The sequence below is a fragment of the Diabrotica virgifera genome, chromosome 4 (assembly GCF_917563875.1).
Source record: "Diabrotica virgifera virgifera chromosome 4, PGI_DIABVI_V3a".
Lineage (NCBI taxonomy): Eukaryota > Metazoa > Arthropoda > Insecta > Coleoptera > Chrysomelidae > Diabrotica > Diabrotica virgifera.
Genome location: NC_065446.1, coordinates 258748999 through 258771902, shown reverse-complemented (window position 1 = coordinate 258771902; position 22904 = coordinate 258748999). Strand labels below are relative to the sequence as shown.

The following is a 22904-nucleotide window of genomic DNA, read 5'->3' as shown; positions in this document are numbered from 1 at the left end:
TTGCTTATGTGCTAAAAATAAATAAGTTAATAAGGGAGAGTAACACTTATTCCAGCGCACTGTAGGTTGTAATGTAGTGACTATTTTTTTTTAAAGTAGTTAAAAATAGGGTATGTACCTTAGAAATACATTCATTGGCTTTGTACAGCAAAATCTCGGACATCCTCTTAATAGCTATCGAAAAAGGTATGATGGTGTGCTCGCAGCTCGTCGTCGTGTCATTGTGGGATCCCCCGGTGCAAAGGGTACAAAAAACGGTATCACAAGTTTCGCAGAACAACAATTCCTGGTTTATGTGCACCGAACACTTCGGAATCACCTCCCTCCTCTGTCTCGACATTAAATCCAGCAGCTGGTTGACTAGAAACGAAGGCGGAAGGGCGGATACCCCCCCGCGGGGGATGTGGATCAGTTCTCTGCATATCGGGCAGCGGAAGGTGCCCGTGTCTCGGGTTTGGGAGGCTGCTATCCGGGTGAGGCAGTGCAAGCAGACGGTGTGCGAGCATTGGAGGAGCTTCGGTGTGTGTTCCTGGCCATCGTACATACCTGAAATGAAACGTAGTGATTTTTTATAAAATTATTTACCGAAATTTCACCAAAGAATTGTGTATACAATAGCCCAAACGTAGAGAAAAAAAACGTGCATTATTTAGTGAATTTTTCAAACCAGCACGGCGTCATGAAAGGCAATGCCTGGAGTTGCGCTAAATTAAATTTGACGCATAGTGTTTGTAAAATTAACGATTGAAGGTCCAAAAATCCTTATATGTATTGCAGTTCTTTTAGAGGGGTAAGGTATAACAATTTTTGAAATTTTAGATATTTTTTATTATTTTAAATGAAAGTACATAAACAACTTCAAGAATGCTCTCTGAAAATGTATCAGATATTAGAATTTATTATTCTGATTATTATTGACCGGAGTAAAATTACCGGAAATACGGCATGTTGAATATCCCTACCTTCGACTAGCTGTGCAGCAGACGTTCAACAGCTGTCCCCCTTCTCATTTGTAAATTAATCCGCGATTCAAAAGCATATTCCGCTGTGCATCACTTTACGATTTGACAGACAAAAAAGAAATTGAAAATAAAGGTTGTCAAAACTTTAAACGAGTTTTTCTCAAAATTGCTCTTTACAAAGGGGGTGGACATTGTACCTTAAAAACTACTTAACCGATCCACCTGAAATTTTGCATAGATTATCTTTAGACATTTAATGAGGTAATGCTGTTAAGATATGTTTTGTTTTAGGTATATTTTTTGTTTAACAATGATAAATATGTTGATTGTCACCCATCATTATTAATGTGATGTTGATTGTTACATAAAAGTTAGTTATTTTGACTTCTGAGTGACACCAAAACTCAAAAATCGTTGAAACTAAGCAAACTCGACAGCGTTACCTCGAGAAATTCTTCTTCTTCTTTCTCATAATCCTTAGTGCCCTTCCGGGCGTCGGATTCGAGATATTCATAAACTAATAAAATCTTTTTGAGTTGTTTGTTTCACATACAATGACGAGTTCTGATGTCCACCGCAAAATCAATCCTTATTTGGAAGTGTCTGTAAAAATTTGGCACCGTTGGCTTTTTTTAATAGTTTGCCACGAGTTTTTTTTTAATATTCCAGATGATATTCCTGGGGAAGTATGGAAAGCATTGGGAGAGACAGGAACAAGGGGGCTAGCAGGTTTATTTAATAGAATTATGGAAGTTGGACAAATGCCAGACGAATGGAGAAGCAGTATACTAGTACCTGTCTACAAAAACAAGGGAGATATACAGCAGTGTACAAACTACAGGGCTATAAAACTGCTTAGCCACACCATGAAAATATGGGAAAGAGTAACTGATAGACGGATACGTGAAGAGACCGACATATCCGAGAATCAATTTGGCTTTATGCAGGGCAGATCAACAACAGACGCAATTTTCATTATAAGGCAGTTGATGGAAAAATACAGAAGTAAAGAAACAAACGCTCATATGGTATTCATTGATCTTGAGAAAGCATATGATAGAGTTCCTCTAGAGATTCTGTGGTGGGCACTCAATAAGAAAGGAGTCCCTGGTGCATGTGTAAAGATTGTGAGGGATATGTATGAGGGAGTAACGACTAGTGTTAGGACAGGTGTGGGAGAGACTGATAAATTTCTTGTGAAAGTAGGATTGCACCAAGACTCGGTGCTTAGTCCATAATTATTCTCATTAGTTTTGGACCAGATAACAGCGAAACTACAGGGTAACATTCCATGGTGCTTAATGTATGCTGATGATGTCGTGTTAGTAGAAAATAGTGAAAGAGACTTAGAACAAAAACTGGAACAGTGTACACGAGCTCTGGAGGAAAAAGGTTTAAAACTTAGTAGGACAAAGAGTATTTGGAATGTTCATTTAAAGATGGAGTTACTACAAATAAAATGGTATCTTTGGATGGTGAACTGATTGTAAAAAGCAATAGGTTTAAGTACCTGGGATCGGTATTACAGAGTAATGGAGAAATAGATGAAGATGCATGCAGTAGAATTAGGGCTGGATGGATGAAGTGGAAAGAAGCGAGTGGTGTGTTGTGTGACAGAAAAATTCCAATGAAGCTGAAGGGAAAATTCTATAAAACATGCTATGATGTACGGAACTGAATGTTGGGCAGTGAAAAAGAAAGAGGAACAACGAATGCATGTGGCGGAAATGAGAATACTTAGATGGATGAGAGGAGTGACAAGAAAGTATAAAATTAAAAATGAGTATATTAGGGGAAGTCTAGGTGTGGCACCAATTGATGCCAAAATGAGAGAGCATAGGTTGAGATGGTTTGGTCATGTTCAACGTCGAGACGTTAATCGTCCAATACGAAGAGTAGCTGAAGTGCAGATTCCTGGAAGGAGTAGGAGAGGAAGACCAAAGAAGACGTGGGGGGAGACGATTAGGCAGGACATGTTGGTAAAGGGGATTAATATTGATATGACCCAGGATAGAATTGTGTGGAGAAATGCAATTAGGGAAGCCGACCCCGCATAGGGATAAGGCAAAGAGAATGATGGTGAGTTTTTTTTTACTATTTTATGAATCGTTGTACTAAATATGTTTATTTAATTTAAAAATAAAATATTTCTACCATAGTTGCAAAAAAAAATCACAAAAATGTTCTTAAAATTTTGATTTCAACCATACCCCTCCCCCCTTAATTGTTTATAAAAATTCTTATATTTTTATAACTTTTGGAGGCCAAAACTTTTTTTTAGAGAGAGATAGAGATCTATTTCTAAAATAATTCTCTTCTTGGTCGATTGGTCGAAGTTTTTGGAATTGCACCTACTTGGAGGTTACTCTCATGTTCATGTTACCTCGGTTACCTCGCTGGCACTAGGCATTGCCCCTCATAACGCTGTGCTGGTTTTAAAAATTCAGTAATTAGTGCCCAAAATCATTCATTTCTGTCTCTACAGCTTGTACTACAAGACCAATAAAACCGCTTACATTGTCTTTACTAATAAACGTAATGGATGAAACATTAAATATTAAGCAATATTTACTATTGACAATAAAAAAAATTCTCTTGTGTTTATATTTTGGCTCCAACCGTAGTATGTACACACTATTGACCAGATTTGTCAATGTTTACAAAAAATTGAATTCATTATCCAAGAACTAATGAGCATGTTATTGAAAAAGATAACAAATACTTGTTTGTCTTTCATATTAACGAGAACATTGAAACAGTAGAGATTTTGTCTTTGATGCATTCTATATTTAAACATTACTTGATTTGATTGGCTGATGACCCTCGACACTGGTCAAACAATTGGCACATCAATAATTGGTGACCAATGTTGTAATTACTTTAATTTTAACAGGCAGTTTATTCAAATGGGAGAATCGACGCAGATGGCAGTTGGTTATGAGGGGTCAGAGCTCTTTTTCAAATTAACGTAACCTAATATAGTCGATTCGCTAATCTGAGACACAGCTGTCTACACTACAATCACAATAAAAATGCATTAGAAATAAACAAGAACGAGGAGCACTCCCAAATCATGATTTGGGAGTGCTCCTCTAATAGTGCAGTCATTGAAGCGTAAAATAGGTTTTTACCTCCGAACCTTTTTACTATGATTTACATGAGATTTTGGAATTAGGCTTATCTTACCCTTAACTTCAAAAGTGATATTGACTCGAACTCCGTTTTTTATTTTTAAGGGGTGAAAAACAACCCCTTAATGGAAAAATTGACATTGAGCCATTTTATCGCCAGAAAACGTGTTTAATAATAAAGAGTGACATTGCGAAGTGTTTTCTAACACAATAACCTCATGTTAAACTCATTTTCATCCCCTTGAAAACCGTAGAACCCTTGCAAACAACCCCTATATTGAAAAAATTTACAAAAAATTAATTTAGTATGACATAAAAAGATTTAAATATAGAGTAAAAATGATATTTTACGTTCTTTATCTTAATTATCATATTGTTAACCCCCTTTCAACCCTTAAAATCAACCCCTCGATTAAAAATTGTATAAAAAATTTCTTTTGATAAACTAAAAAGGATTTAAATATCGTTCCACGTTTTCGAAAAAGTTATGCTGGAAAATCATATGCTCAAGTTCCTCAATTACTCAATCCCCTTTAAACTACCCCTAAATTAAAACATTGAATATGTATGATTTAGTTTTTGGGCCATAACTACTTCCATTTTGAAGTTATCACAACTTGTAAAAAACCATTTTAAAGGTAATTAAAAGAGCTACAACTTTTTTTTTGTATAATATGTAGTGAAAAACCTTTTATTTTGAAAGGGTGAAGGGTTAAAGAGCTCGAGAGAGACTGTGGTTGCGCTACCGCGCGCTCTTTAATCAAGCATATCTTCATCAATTTTTGTGTGAGAGGAAAAACAAACAAACCAAAATTTTTATCAAAAAAAAACCTATATTTTTATTACACTTTTTTACGTATCTTTCATTATTTTTGAGATATTATGAAAAGAAGGTGTTTTTTTTTTAATTTAAATCTTTTTTCCTTAAAATCGTGATTTTTTCAAAAAATATGTGTTCCAAAGCAGCGAAACTGCTAGAATCGATCAAACTCTTTATATTAAAGTTCTAGACGGAATACCATTAATTTTAATTTTGGTGGAAATGGCACTTATGAAATCCATTGATTTAAAAAAAAACATTAGATTTTCTTTTTTTCATTACAGCTCACTCATTTTACGTACAAAAGACTTTGAGCAACAGTGCTCATTTTAAAGCCTATTTTAAGCAGTATAAAATCCTTTCTCGATTAGCTTGCATAAAATTTATTCGCTCTCCGCTAGATGGCATTGAATACATCGATTAAATTTCACACAAAATAAAAAACGGCTTTGATCTTCAATATCTCGCTTAATATTGCACTTAAACACTCTTTAAAAAACCAATTTGTTATTTTTTTTTACCTGCTACAATTTTGTTCATTATAATATTATCGTTAAAATGCATATTTTTGGAGATATTTGCAAAAAACTGTTGAAAATCGTGAGAAAATTTCGAATTTTCAATTGCCAATAACTTGAAAAGTATTGGGTTTTTGAAAAAACTTTATACAACATTTGTTGCTTAAAATTAGATCTTCTATCTATATCTGAGGTTATTTTGAAAAAAAAAATCTACCACCGAAAAGGGGTGGCAACCACCCCCAGGGTGAAAACGAAGTTCGGGTCAATATTATTTTTGAAGTTAAGGGTAGGTTAAGCCTAATTCCAAAATTTCATGTAAATCGGTTCATAGTAAAAAATTTCTGAGCTAAAAAGCTTCAATGACTGCACTATAACATTCAACGTGTCTTGGTTTGTTTATTTCTATATAGTACATTTTTATTGTGATTGTAGTGTAGACAGTTGTGTCTCAAATTAGCGAATCGACTATAAAAATTATTATATCCTCTTTTTTTAATTCGATATATTATTACGTAGATTTAATAATAAATGATTGGTGGTTGTTAAGGGTAGGGGAGAGGTACTAGGGCGGTCCGATAAGTACGATGACCTCATCATTCGACTTAAATTTCTGCCCAGCGAATGCATTTTCCAAGTTTGGGAAACAAAAAGAAGCCGCACGGTGCCAAATCTGGAGAATACGGTGGATGGGGCAACAATTCGTAGCCCAATTCGACCAATTTGGCCATGGCGACGGCGGAGGTATGAGCCGATGCATTGTCATATTAGAAGAGCACATTTTTTCTTAGCCAAATGGGGTCGCTTTTTATACAATTCGGATTCGAATCGGCTCAATAATTCGGCATAGTAGTTCCCTGTGATCGTTTTGCCCTTCTCCAGGTAGTCGACATCACATCTTGAGATTTCCATAAAATGGTGGCACCTTTTCGGTCGATAGGGCAGTCTTCGCCTTCTTTTCAGAGCACGTTCGCCGGGTTACGTCCACTTTTTCGACTGTTCTTGGTCTCTGGTGTATACCAGTGCAGTGGATTGATTCATAAAACTCCTTCAGATCACGCGTAAATAGCGGCAAACACTGCTCGGGAGTGGTCTCACGGTTGAGGTTATTGTCTAGACTGCGGCACCCAACGCGCTGACAGGTTTTTCATGCCCAAAATTTTATGCAAAATATAATCCACGCAGTCTCTGTTATCTCACGCACCTTCAGTCAGTGGTCTGCCAATACAAGATCGTGGATTTTTTTCACGTTATCCTCCATGGTATTACTTACTTACTTATCCTCTTCGTTCCCACTGGAACATAGGGCATCTACTGTCATTCTCCATTTTTGCCGATCTTGTGATTTTTCTCTAACTTCTTTCCAGGTTAGGCAGACGTTTTCTGCTTCTTTAATAATTGTTTTCTTCCATGTATGTTAACCCCTGTTTACGTTTTCCTAGAAGTTGGAATTCCAATGCTTGTTTTGTTATGTCTGGTTTCCGCAGAGTATGGCCCACCCATTTCAATCTTCTCTTTCTTATTTCTTTATGTATTGGTTCTTGCTTTGTTTTTTCCATATTCTTAGAATTTTTCGTAAGCATTTATTGACGAAGGATTGAATCTTTCCAGTGTTGTGTTTTGTTATTCTACAAGTTTGTGATCCGTATAATAGTACTGCCTTTACACATTACTACTGAAGATTTTTACTTTGGTATTAAGTTTTATCTCATTAGATTTCCATATATTATTTAACATATAGTATGCTGTCTGTGCTTTGCCAATTCGTGTCTGGATATCCTCCTTTGCTCCTCCTGTCGTGTTCAGTATACTTCCTAGGTAATTAACTCTTTTCACTGATTTCAGCTCTTGGTTTTCTATTTGTATGCCCATTTCTCTTGGTGTGTTAATCTTCATTAATTCAGTTTTATTCATGTTTATCTCCATACCCACTTTTTTACCTTCTTTGGCTAATTTATCACTTTTTGTCTGCATGCTCTGTCTCTTTGCGAAAGTAGGCATACATCATCTGCGTATTCAAGATCTTCTAATTGTTCAAAGGCATTCCAGTGTATCCCAGTTTTACCGTTGCTGCTTTTTCTCATAAGCCAGTCCATGACAATAATAAACAGAGTGGGAGACAGTATACAACCCTGCTTGAAACCGAGGTTAATGTCGATTGGTTCTGTTTAATTCCCGTCGTATAATACTTTTGCTGTGGTGTTTTCATAAAATAACTTCATCATTCTTAAGAATTTGTCCGTTATCCCATAACTCTCTACTATTTCCCACAATTTTTCTCTATGTAGGATATCGAACGCCTGTCAAAGTCAATGAAGTTTAGATATAGTTTACTTTGCCATTCCACTGACTGCTCGATGTTCATTGTCATTCTGAGCGTGCAGATCAGCATAGGGATTACGAACACTCGATACGAATCGTATCCGCCATGTTTTCCCATAAGGCGCTATGGTAAAACATGGCGGATACGATGCGTATCGAGTGTACGTAATCCGGGCCCTGGTCTATACATGACTTATTTGCTCGGAAGCCAGCTTGATTTGGTATTAATTTTTGGTCTATTTTATTTTTCATTCTATTAAGCATGATACGGGTCATTATTTTACTCGCAACACATAAGAGGGTTATAGCCTATAACCCTATAACTTATAGGTCTCCATCCTCCTATAACTTATAGGTCTCCATAGAATTTAAATCGTGTGTACGAGGAGGCCATTAAATACCTTATCTACTAATCCATCGTCCGGGATTTGTCTGATCTAAATAACGCCGAATATTTACACGAAAATGAGCTACAGCTCCGTCTTGCTGAAATCATATCTCATCAAAATTGGCTTCAAACTTGTTTTTCAGGGCAGGTATAATTTTATTTCTAAGTAGCATTTCATAATTATCGCTTATAGCGACACGCTTCATTTATTATTTTTTTAATTGCTAATTTTAAATATTAACTTTTCTCAAAACTAAAGAATACGTCTCATGTTAAATTCACATGTGTTTTCGTTCCTAAAAAACAAAACCAGATTGCCAGATTGGCCACGCTCTTTATGTCAACTTCTTAAAAACTACAGAAAGGTTCTCAGCTTTTAAAACGCCAGATTTAGTAATTTATCGCCTTTTCTAGCCACATGGTAGAACCGCGTACATGATGACATAATAGTGTTGTGGTCTCGGTCAGTATCGACACAGCGGGCACGCAGTTCAGTCACACCCTCGCAAAAATAACAAACCCTTACGAGATATAAACGAAGCACGCTTGTTTACCCAAAATAAATAAATATATTATACTGTTCGTTGTTTTACACTTACTTTAATTTCATAATTGTTTCCGTAAACCACCAACGGAACATCGCTTGTTGAATTTCCTTCTATAAAAACGGTCCAATTATCAGAGTATGCATTATATCCGACCATACATTTAAATATTGCTTCGTCGGAAAAGCATATCCTGTTAACGAAGTTCTTGTCAGATACAATTTTATGCATCATCTTCTTCTTCAAGTGACATCTCCGCTACGGAGATTGGCAATCATCATAGCTATTTTAATTTTTGAGGCAGTAGCTCTAAAAAGTTGTTTTGAGCTGCATCCAAACCATTCTCGCAGGTTCTTCAGCCATGAAATTCGTCTTCTTCCGATGCTTCTTCTGCCATTTATCTTTCCTTCCATTATGAGTCGTAGGATCCTATACTTCTCGCCCCGCATCCCATGTCCAAGATACTGTAGCTTTCTTTCTTTAATTGTAAGTTCAACTACCTTCTCTTTACCTATTCTTATCAGTACTTACTTCATTGTTCGTAACTCCTACCCAGGAAACTCTTATAATTCTTCTATAGGTCCACATTTCAAAGGCGTTAAGTCGTCTCATTGTCTCTACATTTAACGTTTAACGTCCATGCATCATCATCACTAAACTGTAATGTACAAACGATCGTAGTTATCTTCATTTAATTCTTGTAACAACTGGATATTGTAGGGTTTAAATAAATTCTTATCTTATACACGCAATATTGAAGAATGTCCTACATCATGCATTTGTGCATCTTTGCGTGAGGATGTATGTGGATCTTCAACGAAACCTTGTATTAAATCTTAAAATTTGGTGTAATTTATTAACAGTTTTTGGTCTACCTGTTCAAATTCCATCTTTTACTCATCCAGTTTCTTCAAAGTGGTTTACAATTTTTTTACCGTTGTCTGATGGATATCAGTGGAAAGTATCGTTAAACAAGTTGGCTACTTTATTATAAGATTTTTCTCTATCGTCGTAGGCCTTCATCATTAAAACAGTAATTCGCTCTTTTTTATTAGAAACCTTCTTTATTGTAGAGCTTTTAAAAACACATAAAACAACTTTCAGCTTTGGCTATAAATACAATTTATTTTGCAAAACTTTTTAAACGTCAAGCTATTGTTAGTTTTATGGTGATAATTTTATTTATTTACTTAAGAGGAAACAGTAGCGATCAATAGGTAGCGAAAACGCGTTCCAAGATTGTGGCTGTAATTTTGAATGTTTTTTCGAGATATTTGGCACACGTATTCGTAATATAATAAATAATGGCGGTACACAGCCCAATTTGAAAAATATATTAATATGTGGAAATTACTCTGTAATTAAATACAATATTAAAAAAACGAGCCTGTACCGCCATTAAGAAGAACAAAAAATACACTTTCTTCAAATAAACTTTTTTATCCGATGCCTAGATTTTGTGTCATTTTGGAACTACTAAAATTTTTTATTTCATTAGTAGTTCCAAAATGACACAAAATCTAGGCATCGGATAAAAAAGTTTATTTGAAGAAAGTGTATTTTTTTGTTCTTCTTAATGGCGGTACAGGCTCGTTTTTTTAATATTGTATTTAATTACAGAGTAATTTCCACATATTAATATATTTTTCAAATTGGGCTCTGTACCGCCATTCTTTATTATATTACGAATACATATGCCAAATATCTCGAAAAAATATTCAAAATTACAGCCGCAATCTTGGAACGCGTTTTTGCTACCTGTTGATCGCTATACTGTTTCCTCTTAAGACCTTCGTGTCTACATAAAGTAGCATGTGTAATTCATGGTTGAACTCGTATTGAAGTGAGGATTTTAATAATACTAATTATAATAATACAATATACAGAGTGTCTGTATTTAAAACACCAAAGTGACTAATGATATCAGAAAAATGGTACATCTGGCAACATTGCAATGATCATATTTGAAATCTCCATATTGCAGAATAGGCGTATCCCGGTTTTTGTGACGGTTATGCATTGACGAAGAAACCCTGCGTATTATACTTTTAGATCTATTCAACAAGGTATATACAACAGGAGTAATACCCCAGGATTGGTTGCTGCCCATGTTTGTAACACTACCCAAGTCGGTACATGCAACAGAATGCTCCCAGTATAGAACAATTTCCTTAATAAGCCACACACTTAAGATATTCCTTAAAATAATACACTGATGACTGTACAAAAAAAATAGAAGATATAGATGACACCCAGTTTGGATTCAGAGGAGGACTAGGAACGAGAGAAGAGGCTCTGTTTGCTTTTAACGTTCTCGAGCAAAGACGACTAGATAAATGAACCAGGATCTCTATATCTGCTTTATAGATTATCAAAAGAGGTGTTAGACAGGGTTGCGTGTTGTCTCCATTGTTATTCAATATGTACAGCGAAGCTATTTTTAAGGAAGCAATATCAGATGAAGAACAGAGTATATCAATAAATGGAAAAATCTTGAACAACATAAGATTTGCAGACGACACCGCCATTTTTGCAGACAGTCTAGGTCTAGAAGCACTGCAAACATTAGTAAATAGATTACATCAAGTCAGTATAAAATATGGACTACAAATGAACGTTAAAAAAACCAAGTTCATGACTATATTTCTAAGCAACACATAGTAGGAAGGCTAGATATCGAGGGAAAACAAGTAGAAAGAGTGAATAACTACAAATATCTAGGAACCTGGTTAAATAAAAACAATGACCAAGGTAGAGAAATCAGAACACGCATCGAAATTGCAAGAAAAGCATTTATAAAATGAAAAAAATGTTTGTTAATCGAGACCTTCCTCTGGAGCTGAGAATAAGAGCCTTAAGATGCTTCGTGTTCTCCACTTTGTTGTACGGGAGTGGTATAGTTGCAGCTCAGTAGATCGTTTCAGAGCAGTCGTCAATAAGGTACGGATAGCTGTGATGATAGCCAACCTCCGATAGGAGACGGAACAAAAAGAAGAAGGTTTTTGTACAATTTGAACCATCCATTTAAGAGATAATTAGGTGTTTCCACACTTTTTGTCAACTTTGTATATAGATATTACTGATAAATATAGTAAATATTGTGCAATGTGCCGCAAATATATCATCGACGACGTATAATGGAATATTGTATCCGGTGTTATCTTATTAGTAGTGAATTTTTAAGCGATTTGCGTGCGTTAGTCTAAACTACTGGAAAGAAAAACAAGTGAACATGCAGATAATAAAAAAAAAGTAATAACGAACCATTCCAAATGCGATCTGCAACAACAAAATATGTTGTTTAGTGTCATTGTTCAATTTATTTATGGGATTTTTGGGTTCAGACCGGCATAACTACGGGCTAAAGCTTTTTTATACAAAGGCTTCAAAGAAAACTCATAATTTTAATTGACAACAATTGATTGCAACAATCTCTTAATATTATCGGAAAAAATACTCGTATACTTACACAAGCACGTTCCACATGTTAAAAAGCTCTCGTTGAAGTCTTCGTAGTTGATGCTAACCGTCTCCACTAGCGTTGAGTTCATACTAACCATCCTCTCTCCCAATCTAGTCCTGAAAAAAAAACAATCATTTATATATGTATATATGTACATATAATATAATAAGGTCAAAGGATCACGAAATAAAGAACGACCTAAAAAATCCTAAGACAAACACAGCTGCCATCACAGAAACTTCGGGGAACTACACAATTGGCAAAATGGAGATTGGAGAAGAATTGGCAAAGACTATAAGACATATCACAACCCAAAAAGAAAAATTCTAGAAATTAAGTTGTGTTTTGCTAATCCAGATTCATCCGCCATAAATTATGTTGGTTTTACGAAAAACCATCGTCTAAGACGGAATTAAACCTATAGATTTTGTGAGCGAATGAATAATTTTGATGTAGTTACTGTGACATAACCCCAACTTGATACACGTGAGTATCTTAAAAGATTATACTATAATCAATAGTTTTGGTCGTTGTGGTACGCTTGGACTAACGTCCTGTGTCTTTCCTAGGCTTGTCCAGCATCCACGGTTGAGGAAAGGTCCTGTGACAACCCCTCTGTGTTGGCCACCTAACACCTCAGGTAAATATCTTTAAAGCTATTATTAGGCTTATAGCCTCTCGTATTTCTACTGTCTCGTCTACTGACAGTTGTATTTTCTCTCCTTGGTAGACCAATTTCCGGAGGACACAACTTGGGGACCCGTGGCTGTCCTAACACCCAATATCACCAACAGTAGTACATAACACCTAGTTAACCAGAGTCACCACCACTGGAACACCTACCTACTAGACCAGTAAGCAAGAACGGAGATCCATAAGTCGGTACCAATAAATCAAATATAACCTCTTATACAGTTGAGTCCGCGAGTCTTTACCCGTGCGTCATTAATACCTGGCGAGATAAAACACATACTTTTTATCTAGCATCATTCTCTTCCACGCATGAAACTCATGACAAACCAGATGCCGTTTGTTATTAAGTAAAAACACATGTTATTTTTATGAATCATCTAGACTTAGTGAATTGAAAAGAGATAGGTAGGTACAAAAAAAGACGATTCGGTATGTTTTCATATTTTAAGCACAATTTTTTTGACGTTTCTGCTTTGTTTACTTTTGTGGCTGTCAGTCAGTTGAATTTTTTGTGGTTTTTGTCGAATTTCTGTGTTTTGAAGTTTTTTTATATTACACAAACAGTTGTTTTCACAATTAATTTTATATTGGGCTTTGAAATTTTAAGGTAAGTAATTATATTTTGGCAATTTATATTTAAAACATACAAAGCTAACGTCATTCACACAGTAAAGAAATGATTGTGTTTAGGTTTCTGTCAAAGTGAATAAAATAACAAAAATAAAATATGTTACTGAATTTTTTTATAAATTGTTTATTTATTTATTAACCAATAATAATAAAAGAATTTATTAAGCTACTTCAAATGTAGCTGTAATTCTGCACAAAAATTTTGAAGCAAAACTTACATTTGACATTCTATATATTTGATAACGTCAAATTTTATAATAAAACCCGTAATCGGAACAGTAGCCACTTTCTGTCAGTTGTTGTTGCGTGAAATAGATTTCCGACTTATTTCGTATGCTTTAAATGATGACGCACGGGTAAAGACTCGCGGATCCAACTGTATTTTATATATACCATACTATATCCCATACTGTGACTATACCCACCACTTTGTTCAGATCTAAGTCCTTCCTGTTATCCTCATTGTACACCTGAATTTAGCGTTATACGAGGGTATTAATTTTAACAGAGTAATTACAGGGTATTATATATTAATTGTACTTAGTTAATTCCACAGGTAGATTTGCAAGAGTAGGTATTTGACACTTCATGGTATAAATTGTTCACATTATATTTGGTAATAATAATATTAATATAGTATGGTTATTGATATCTGATTCTTACTTAAGGCTATGGGTACATAATTCGCAAATATTTTACGTGTATCCCTACTTTTTCTGTCTTTACACGGCAAATTACGTGTAGTAAAATTCACACTGGTGTGGATATGTAAACATTACTAGAATGTCATTCTACTTGAAAATGTCATAATTAATTTAAAGAGATGGCTTTTGAATGTTCTTGGATAACTGTTATTTTTATAATTGCAAATTATTAATTCAGTTAATAAATGTGATAATTTTTTCACTATGTTTTCAGTGATTGTAATAATTTATTTGTACAACAAAAACTAATAATCAATCGAGAAAAGAGGAAAAGTGTTAAAGTGATTTTTTAATAATATGTTGTTATTTTGGAACGCTTACAATTTTGAACATCTCTAACAACAAAATACTTGGATCACAGGATATATCTGATGTATTCTCTGCTTGGATCTTTCACAAATAATACACAATAAATAACTTTTTATTAAGTTCACGTCTTAAATCAATTATTTATCAAATACACTATATATCAATAATATTTAATCAATTTCTCAAAATATTCCCGATGCAATGTCAAATATTTAAAATTGTCACTGATTGTCAGTGTCTGACTGACAATATATGCTGACAATATTATATTCGGTTGAGTGCGTTGTAAGACAAAGACAGATTTGGAAAATATTACCACGGCATTGTGTTCATTTTTTTCAAATCCTGAAAAAACCAATAAATAATTTTGAAAAATTTAAACGCAGAATGAAAGACTAAATTATTACCGAGGGCCGAAAGTCCCATAGAATAAATAAAAAGTTTATTTTGAATGAGATATTTGAATTTAAAAATCACACTAAATTTTCTCTTAGTTTTTTCACCCCTGTAACTTATTAAAATAAACATTGTAGAAGTTCTCAGGGACTTTCGGCCCTCGCTAATAACGTAATCTTTCATTCTGCGTTTAAATTTTTCCAAAATACTTATTAGTTTTCTCAGGATTTGAAAAAAATGAATCCCCATTTGAATAGCATTGCAGCCGAAAATACGTTCCGATCCTCTTAACGTAGGTACACTTTACTATTCAGGGTGCATTTTTGTTAGTATTTCATATTCATATTTTCTATACTGCAAGGTAACAACGGTGCATTGTATGTGATTAGTTGGGGTCTTCTAAATCTTAAGGGTCGTTTAAACACAGCGATAAATCAAACAACTTATCAAGGTCAATCGAGTTGTTGCAACTTATCACTGTGTGTAAACGGTGCATCGCACAACTTATCAAAGTTGGAGTTGGGTTGAAGGTGGTATCGCATTGAATCGCAGCGTCTAAACAGCGTTTCAACTTGTCATCACAACTAGTTGCTGTGACTTATCGTTGTGTTTAAACGACGCTTTATAAGGATCGTTTAAACACAGCGATAAATCAAACAACTTATCAAGGTCAATTGAGTTGTTGCAACTTATCATTGTGTGTAAACGGTGCATCGCACAACTTATCAAAGTTGGAGTTGGGTTGAAGGTGGTATCGCATTGAATCGCAGCGTCTAAACAGCGTTTCAACTTGTCATCACAACTAGTTGCTGTGACTTGTCGTTGTGTTTAAACGACGCTTTAACAGTACTTTATATTTTATAATTAACAGTTCCTTATATTCTGATACAATTCCACCTATTTTGTTTCATTTTATGTTTTTCACTTACGTTTAAATAAACGTTGATAGCTATGGGTTGTTTTAATGCTCAGAAATAACCGGGTCACCTTCTGTTGAACTCACTAATAAATCTCTGAGATAAGAGATGAGATAGATAGATTTAACTACTGTATCTTGTATTTAATTATAACTACTTTATTATAACTAACTTTATACACCATTTTTATTTACTCAGTATCATTTCTCGAGCTTTATTTTTTTTTGTAACAAAATTAGAAAATAAAAACGGTACAGTTTGGTACATGTTCTTGTCTATGCTAATCATGTGCTAAAATAAAAACTATCTTAACACTCTTGCATCTTTTTTAGATCTCACTGAGGCTTTTGATTGTGTCACGCATAGTATTATGTTAAGAAAACTTCCTTATTATAATTGTCACGCTATTTAACTAATTGATTCGTATGTGTCAAATAATGATCAGTCTGTTCATTTCAACCTGATTCTCAAAAACAATCTCTATGGTGTCCCTTAAGGTCGGCTTTGGGTCCGATATAATTCTCATTTACAGAATTACTACATAGTATATATTTCAAAATGAGGGAATTAACACTGTCTTATTTGCTGATGACACTACTTTTTATCTAAGGTATCAACTTACTGAATTTGACCCTCTTGATAACGAAACATCTGAAAAAAAACTTATTCAACTGATTTTTAACTAAGCGTCTTTCTTCGTTAATTTCACTTTAAAACGCCGTCCACACCCACACTTTCGCCGAAGTCGATCGAGGTTCAACAAGTACGAGAGTGTAGAAGGCCACCTTGTGTAACTTTGTCTAACTTCGTTCTACTTCCGAAATCTGTCGGTCTGGTGCGTCCGAGTCAAAGGGATCTTTGTCGGTATCGCACCGCTTGAATGTGTTCCTCACGAAGTAGAACGAGTGTGTAGAGAGGCACTTCGGACTTCGGTCAACTTTGGCGAAGTAACTTCGCCGAGAGTGTGGAGCCCGTAACGCCGTCTACACTCTCGCCGAAGTCGATCGAAGTTCAACAAGTACGAGAGTGTAGAATGCAACCTTGTGTGACCTTGCTTGACTTCGCTCTACTTCCGAAACGGAATGGGACGTTTCGATGCCGCCGGTTCATCGCCGGCCGTTTCGATGCCGCCGGTTCATCGCCAGTCTATTTCATCGCCGTCATATCTCGCATTTCCTAGAATTCCTAATTAATACTAAAAATAACTAATAATTCTAACTGTCGAAAATTCGGAAATATATCAGATAGTGATTAATTGACTGGCGATGAATCGGCCGGCATCGGCATCGAACTGGCGGCATCGAAACGGCGGCGATGAAACGTCCTAGACCCTTCCGAAATCTGTCGGTCTGGTCAAAGGGATCTTTATCGGTATCGCACCGCTCTTTAGAGAGGGTACTTCGGACAACTTTGGCGAAATAACTTCGCCGAGAATGTAGAGCCCATTTAAGAAATAATACTGATATTGGACACATTGCTCTAACACAATGTGCAACCAAGGCAAAGTTTTTGGGGTTCACTTGGATGCAGGATTAACCTGGGAATAACATACAGTAAATTTATCAAAAAATCTTTCTCGATAACTTTTCCTTTTCAGGAATCTTGTACAAGTGACTTCCACGGAAACTCTTTTGACAGCTAATCATGATCACTTTGATTCTCAGCTAAATTATGCTGTTCTCTCATTGGGTTACTACTGTCATATTGATAAAGGATTCCCGGATATTCCGGGTTTTTATTAATCGTTCTAATTTTTAAATATTTAATTGTGCAATATTTTAATAACCCGAAGTCCGCAATTTCTATTGTTTCGCATCGCTCTTGCAAAACCGCGAATCCTTTCGCTATTGTTATCAAGTCCTCCAAGCTCCATAAAGAATTTCACAATATAATTTTATATCTCTCGAAGAAATCCAATTACTATTTCCTAGTTGATTCAGTCACCATGGCATGGCTATGGCAAATCGTGAGAATCGGAATTTTTATAAGGTATGTAAAGTAGTTGTAGTTCGCGTCTCCAGTTACTATTTCTATGTTGATTGGGACGGGATTGGTGAATTCCATTCTATTTTCTCTGTTCTCTGTAGACTCGCTTACATTACAAGCCATTGTTTCGAATACATTGTTCCTAGAGAATGTGAAATATACCTTTAAGAATGTGAGTGTCTGTGGTAATACGAGAATGATGGCGTGGGGCACTGACATTTTACAAGGTGCCCATATAAGGATCGCATTTCATTGCTTTATGTAAAATAAGAAAATGTAGTAGTATACTAAACATCGTCGCTGCAGGCAGAATATATCATATATCAAAATTGACCAATACATATTTTAAACTTGATAAGATTCAAAATATTGATATTTGAGTTATTCTGTTTATAGAACATTTACTCATACTTATATCCTACAGCAACAAAATTATAATATGGTTAGATAGATATAATAGCTAATATTAAGATAGATAGAAAAAACGGTTGACTGCAGAGCAGTCATACTTCAACAGCTGAGTCAAGTCAGAAAGAAAAAGTTGATCGAAATCTTGAAAAAAAAAATGTGCTTAACACACATAGTAGCAAACCAGCATGGTTCCTTGTTAAAAAACTTAGCGGTGATCCTAAAGAAGATAAACCACCTTGCAAGGTTACAGCAAACCTGAACAAGACAACAAGACTGAAACAGTAAGACTGAATCAGGAGACAAACCACCTGGGAACTCCAATTACGCTAAAAGAACTCCACGACTACATTAACAAGTTAAAAACGGGAACGCTGCAGGTGTGGATGATATATGCAGTGAACAAGTAAAGCATTTAGACCAGTGGTGGGCAAAGTACGGCCCGCGGGCCAACTCCGGCCTGCGAATGTATTTAATCCGGCCCGCCGAGGATCCATCAACATATGGATAGTATCTTAAAGCTTTAACACAAAATGCCTTTTTTCTATAATTGTCGCCCACCTATATAATTTCTTGAACTTTGTGGCCCCCCATTAAAAAGTTTGCCGACCACTGGTCTACACCAAGGAGCAAAAACTCATAAAAAGATCATGCAACTCTACAACACGTGCTGTAAAGTCAGCAAAATTCCAAAATCATGGAGAAAACCTAAAGTCAAAGTACAGTGGCGTAGCGTGAGTGTCGGCCGCCCGTGGCGGAAGACAATTTTGCCGCCCTCTTATTGGGTATTTTAATTTATTGTGTACTATACATTACATACATTAATTATAAAGATTTTTACAGTCATCATTATTTTGCATTATACAGGTTGGATTTTAAATTAAAAAGTTTATCTAAGTTTTACAATCACGTTTATTAATACACAAAATTCTTTTACTTTAACGAATAAGATACATTGATATAACTAAGGTACCTATCACTTAAGATTAGGTACACCTTGACGATCGACAAAATTAAAAAATAAAATCAATTTTTCTTTAGAACTAGAACGATACTATAATGTTATATTTTTGTTTTTATTGAAAAGTAATATGAGTATTTGTTAGAAAAAAAAAACAAAACTTTCGTCTTCAATTAAAAATTTATACGTCTACTTTTTTTAAGAGCAAAGTCTTTTATTGCACCTTCAATGTCTATCGCATCACACACCTCTTGCTCAATAGACAAAATAGCTAAATTAGAGAGTACTCATTGTCGATCTCAAATAATTTTTAATCAATTTCAATTTTGAAAAACTCCTCTCACAGCTGGCATTGCTTACTGTGAAAAATATTCGGAATGTTATTAAAATATTGGGCAGAGTATCTTCTAGCTTGGATTTAACAATAAATTTGAATAATTCAAGTGAGTCTGCATTAATCAATTTCGTTGCCAGTAGCAGCAACGAAAGTCTGCAGTCGAAGTTTTTATAGCTTGAAACCCTGCTCGTCAATTTTGTCAGATGCGTAGTCTACATTTCTACATTCAGTGTTGTCTGGATCTAATAATAAGTCTGGATCCCGCGTATGAAAAAAAAGTTGATTAATAGCAAGCTGAAAATTTGTTAATAGCTTAAGGGTGTCTAGTCGGACAAACTTTGATATATGGGAACACTGAAACAGGGAAAGTTTTAATTGTGGAACAGGTTAAAAATATGGAACGGTCAGACCACGAAAACGTCACATGTGTTTTGTCCGACAGAACTTCCAATATTGATTTGTTACCCTTTCATTAAACTCTCATATAAAAATCAGAGTGCTATTTATCACCTGTCATAATTCCTGTCATTTGACATGTTCTACGTGTTCCACTCATTAAAATGCCCATTTGGTGATAAATAGCGGTCTGATTTTTGCATTAGACTTTAATGAAAGGGTAACAAATCAAAAGTTTGTCCGACTAGACGCCCTTAAACTATTAACAAATTTTCAGCTTGCTATTAATCAAATTCTTTTATACGCGGGATCCAGGTCTATAATAGGTATAGCCGACGTTAGATAAACAAACTTATCCGTTAAATTCTGTAGCTGTTGAAAACGCTCACGAATTTCTACAATAACTCTATCTAACGAAGAAAACAGCTTTCGTCTCAACTCATTTTCACAAGTTAGCACCTCTAGTTCCGTTATCAAAAATATGCTTTCTTGTTATATGCCTCCGAGGTTTTATGGAAATTCCAAGTTCTTCACACATATTTTTGCATAACCAACAGCACCATTTGCCCATTCCTCTCTTTTCTCTGTCAATATCATCTGCAAAGCATTTTACTGAGCGCACAATCTTATGTCAAGTCCCCTTGTTTGTAAATATTTTTATGCATCATTCACTTCATGTTGCACCGGCTGCCACAGGCCCAAAAAACAAAGAAAGGAAAATGACTGCATCGAAACTAGTAAAGCACCTACATCTGTCCTAGTGTTTAAGCTTTCACCTGCCTCTGTCAGTTTTTAAAAGTCCAAAGTGACGAGAATGTCTTTGTAATGATGTCACATTTACGGCATCGCCTCTTGCACCACACCGCGTGTCTTCAATCCTACTTTTGCCTGTAGCTGCTATCAGAACTTCCCAACGATGTGTCGATGAGGAAAAAAAGAATAGCAACGTTCTAAAGTGCCGAAAAACGTTGTGCTGATTGTTAGTCATAAACGGGGAATTCCCACAAGTCAGTATAGACCTTATTGCCAGTCGCTACAAAATATCATTCAAAGAAAAGGAATTCACCGAATTCGTCACAAAATAAGTAAAGAAAAATTCCGTGCTCCTTTCAATCGGTGTGAATTTGTAGTTGCGATAAAAATATAAAATAGTTCAAATATTTACAAAATATTTTTATTATTTATTGTTAAATTTTGCCGCCCCCTAAAAAGTGCCGCCCGGGGCGGGCCGCCCCTGCTGCCCCCCCTACGCTACGCCACTGTCAAAGTAATAACCTTATTAAATAATTAAATCCAGGAAAGGGCCCAGAAAATCCCAGTAGCTACAGACCTACATCCCTGTTGTATAACTTTTTCAAACTATTGGGATCGTGCAAGTTCGGAGAAGCGACACCTGCTTTTTTCTCACTTTTAATTATATTGGCCAATCATATTGGTCCTGGTTGCTGGATAATTGTCAAGGCCGTAGCCCAAAAAGAATTATAAGAAGAAATAGTAAGATTTAGGTTATGTTATTAAAAGGTAAACAATTATAATATGTAGTAAATAAAATTAGTTATTAAAATGCAGTACTGCAAGCAAAATACAATTAATTAAAAATTAAATATACTTTTATATAATAATTGCATATATCAATATTGTGAACAACATATAATTTTGTATGTAAAGGCGTTTGTACCAGGCCCTAAGAGTACTTGGAATTCCGGAAAAGATGATCAGACTCGTAAAAATGACCTTAGTGAAGACCGACAACAGAGTAAGGATAGAAGGAAGCCTATCAGGAAAATTTGAAGTTAAAAGGGGATTAAAGCAGGGAGATCCGCTGTCCACAGTACTTTTCAATTTCTTGTTGGAGGCAATATTGAGAGAGAGTGGAATGCGAACGAAAGGTATGATCTTTGACAACAGAAACCAGGTTCTGGCCTTTGCGGACGATATAGTGCTAATGGCAAGAACGGAAAGGGAACTGCTGAGGATTTTCAAACTCTTTGAAGTAAAGGCTAAGCAGTATGGACTGAGAATTAATGAGCAAAAAACAAAGTATATGGAAATGGGACAGACCTCAAATGAAGACACACAACTGAAAACTACCACAAACAATGAGAATAAAGAGTATTGCTTCAAAAAGGTGACGGAGTTTGAGTATCTAGGAGTAACGCTAACAAGTAAAGGGGAAGAAAGCCAGGAAATCGAAAAAAGAATCTCGAGAGGAAGAAAGACAGTCGGAGCCCTACACAAACTACTAAGAGCCAAAAACATCTCCAGAGAGGCAAAATTAAGACTTTATCGAACAGTGATCCAGCCCACAGTTCTTTACGGGAGCGAAACATGGGTCATGAACAAAAACCAAGAAAATATGCTGAACATAACATCTGGGAGCGGAGTGTCCTAAGGAAGATATTCGGGGGAGTAAAAAACGATGAAGACATTTGGAGGAGACGAACAAATGCAGAGATCAGAGAGCTGTACCGGAAACCAGAAATAAGCCAGATGGTCAGAACAAAGAGACTAAGTTGGTTAGGTCATCTTGCGAGAATGGTTGACGGAAGGTGGGCAAAGGACTCGCTGCTGAGAGGGGAAGGAAAGAGGAAAAGAGGACGACCCAGGAAAAAGTGGCTAGAAGCATGTAAGGAAGACCTGCAAACAATCGGGATATCAAATTGGAGAACTGTGGCCATGGACAGGAGAAAATGGAGAAAAACCGTGGAGAAATTCCAAGCCATGGGCCTTTAAGGCCTGTTGAGCTATATTATATATATATATATATATATATATATATATATATATATATATATATATATATATTGTTAAGATATGTAAAATTTGAATTAATATGGTTTCGATCTTAATATTTTAGAAAAGTTAAAACATATAATAAAAATATACCAAAATTCATTTCGAAGAAATGAAAGTCAATTATCTTTGGATGGCCGTAGGTAAACAAAATTTAAATAGGGATTAAGTATTTTCTTTGTACAGTTAGTATGATAAGAAAGTGGTTATGTGTTTGGACAATGA

At 35.4% G+C, this 22904-nt stretch overlaps 1 protein-coding gene across 4 annotated transcripts in view; it reads right to left on the bottom strand.

Moving 5' to 3' along the window:
• Positions 1 to 22904, bottom strand: part of LOC126884130 (tripartite motif-containing protein 2-like) — a 120483-nt gene that overhangs the window by 28141 nt on the left and 69438 nt on the right. For 3 of the 4 annotated variants that reach the window (XM_050649976.1, XM_050649977.1, XM_050649975.1), the window contains 2 exons: positions 12156 to 12265; positions 119 to 546 (listed from right to left, as the gene is read on the bottom strand). In XM_050649976.1, the coding sequence (XP_050505933.1) occupies positions 119 to 546; positions 12156 to 12265 (538 nt within the window). Of the gene's footprint in view, positions 1 to 118; positions 547 to 11950; positions 11960 to 12155; positions 12266 to 22904 lie in introns of those variants that run through there. The other variant, XM_050649978.1, reaches the window with a different exon arrangement.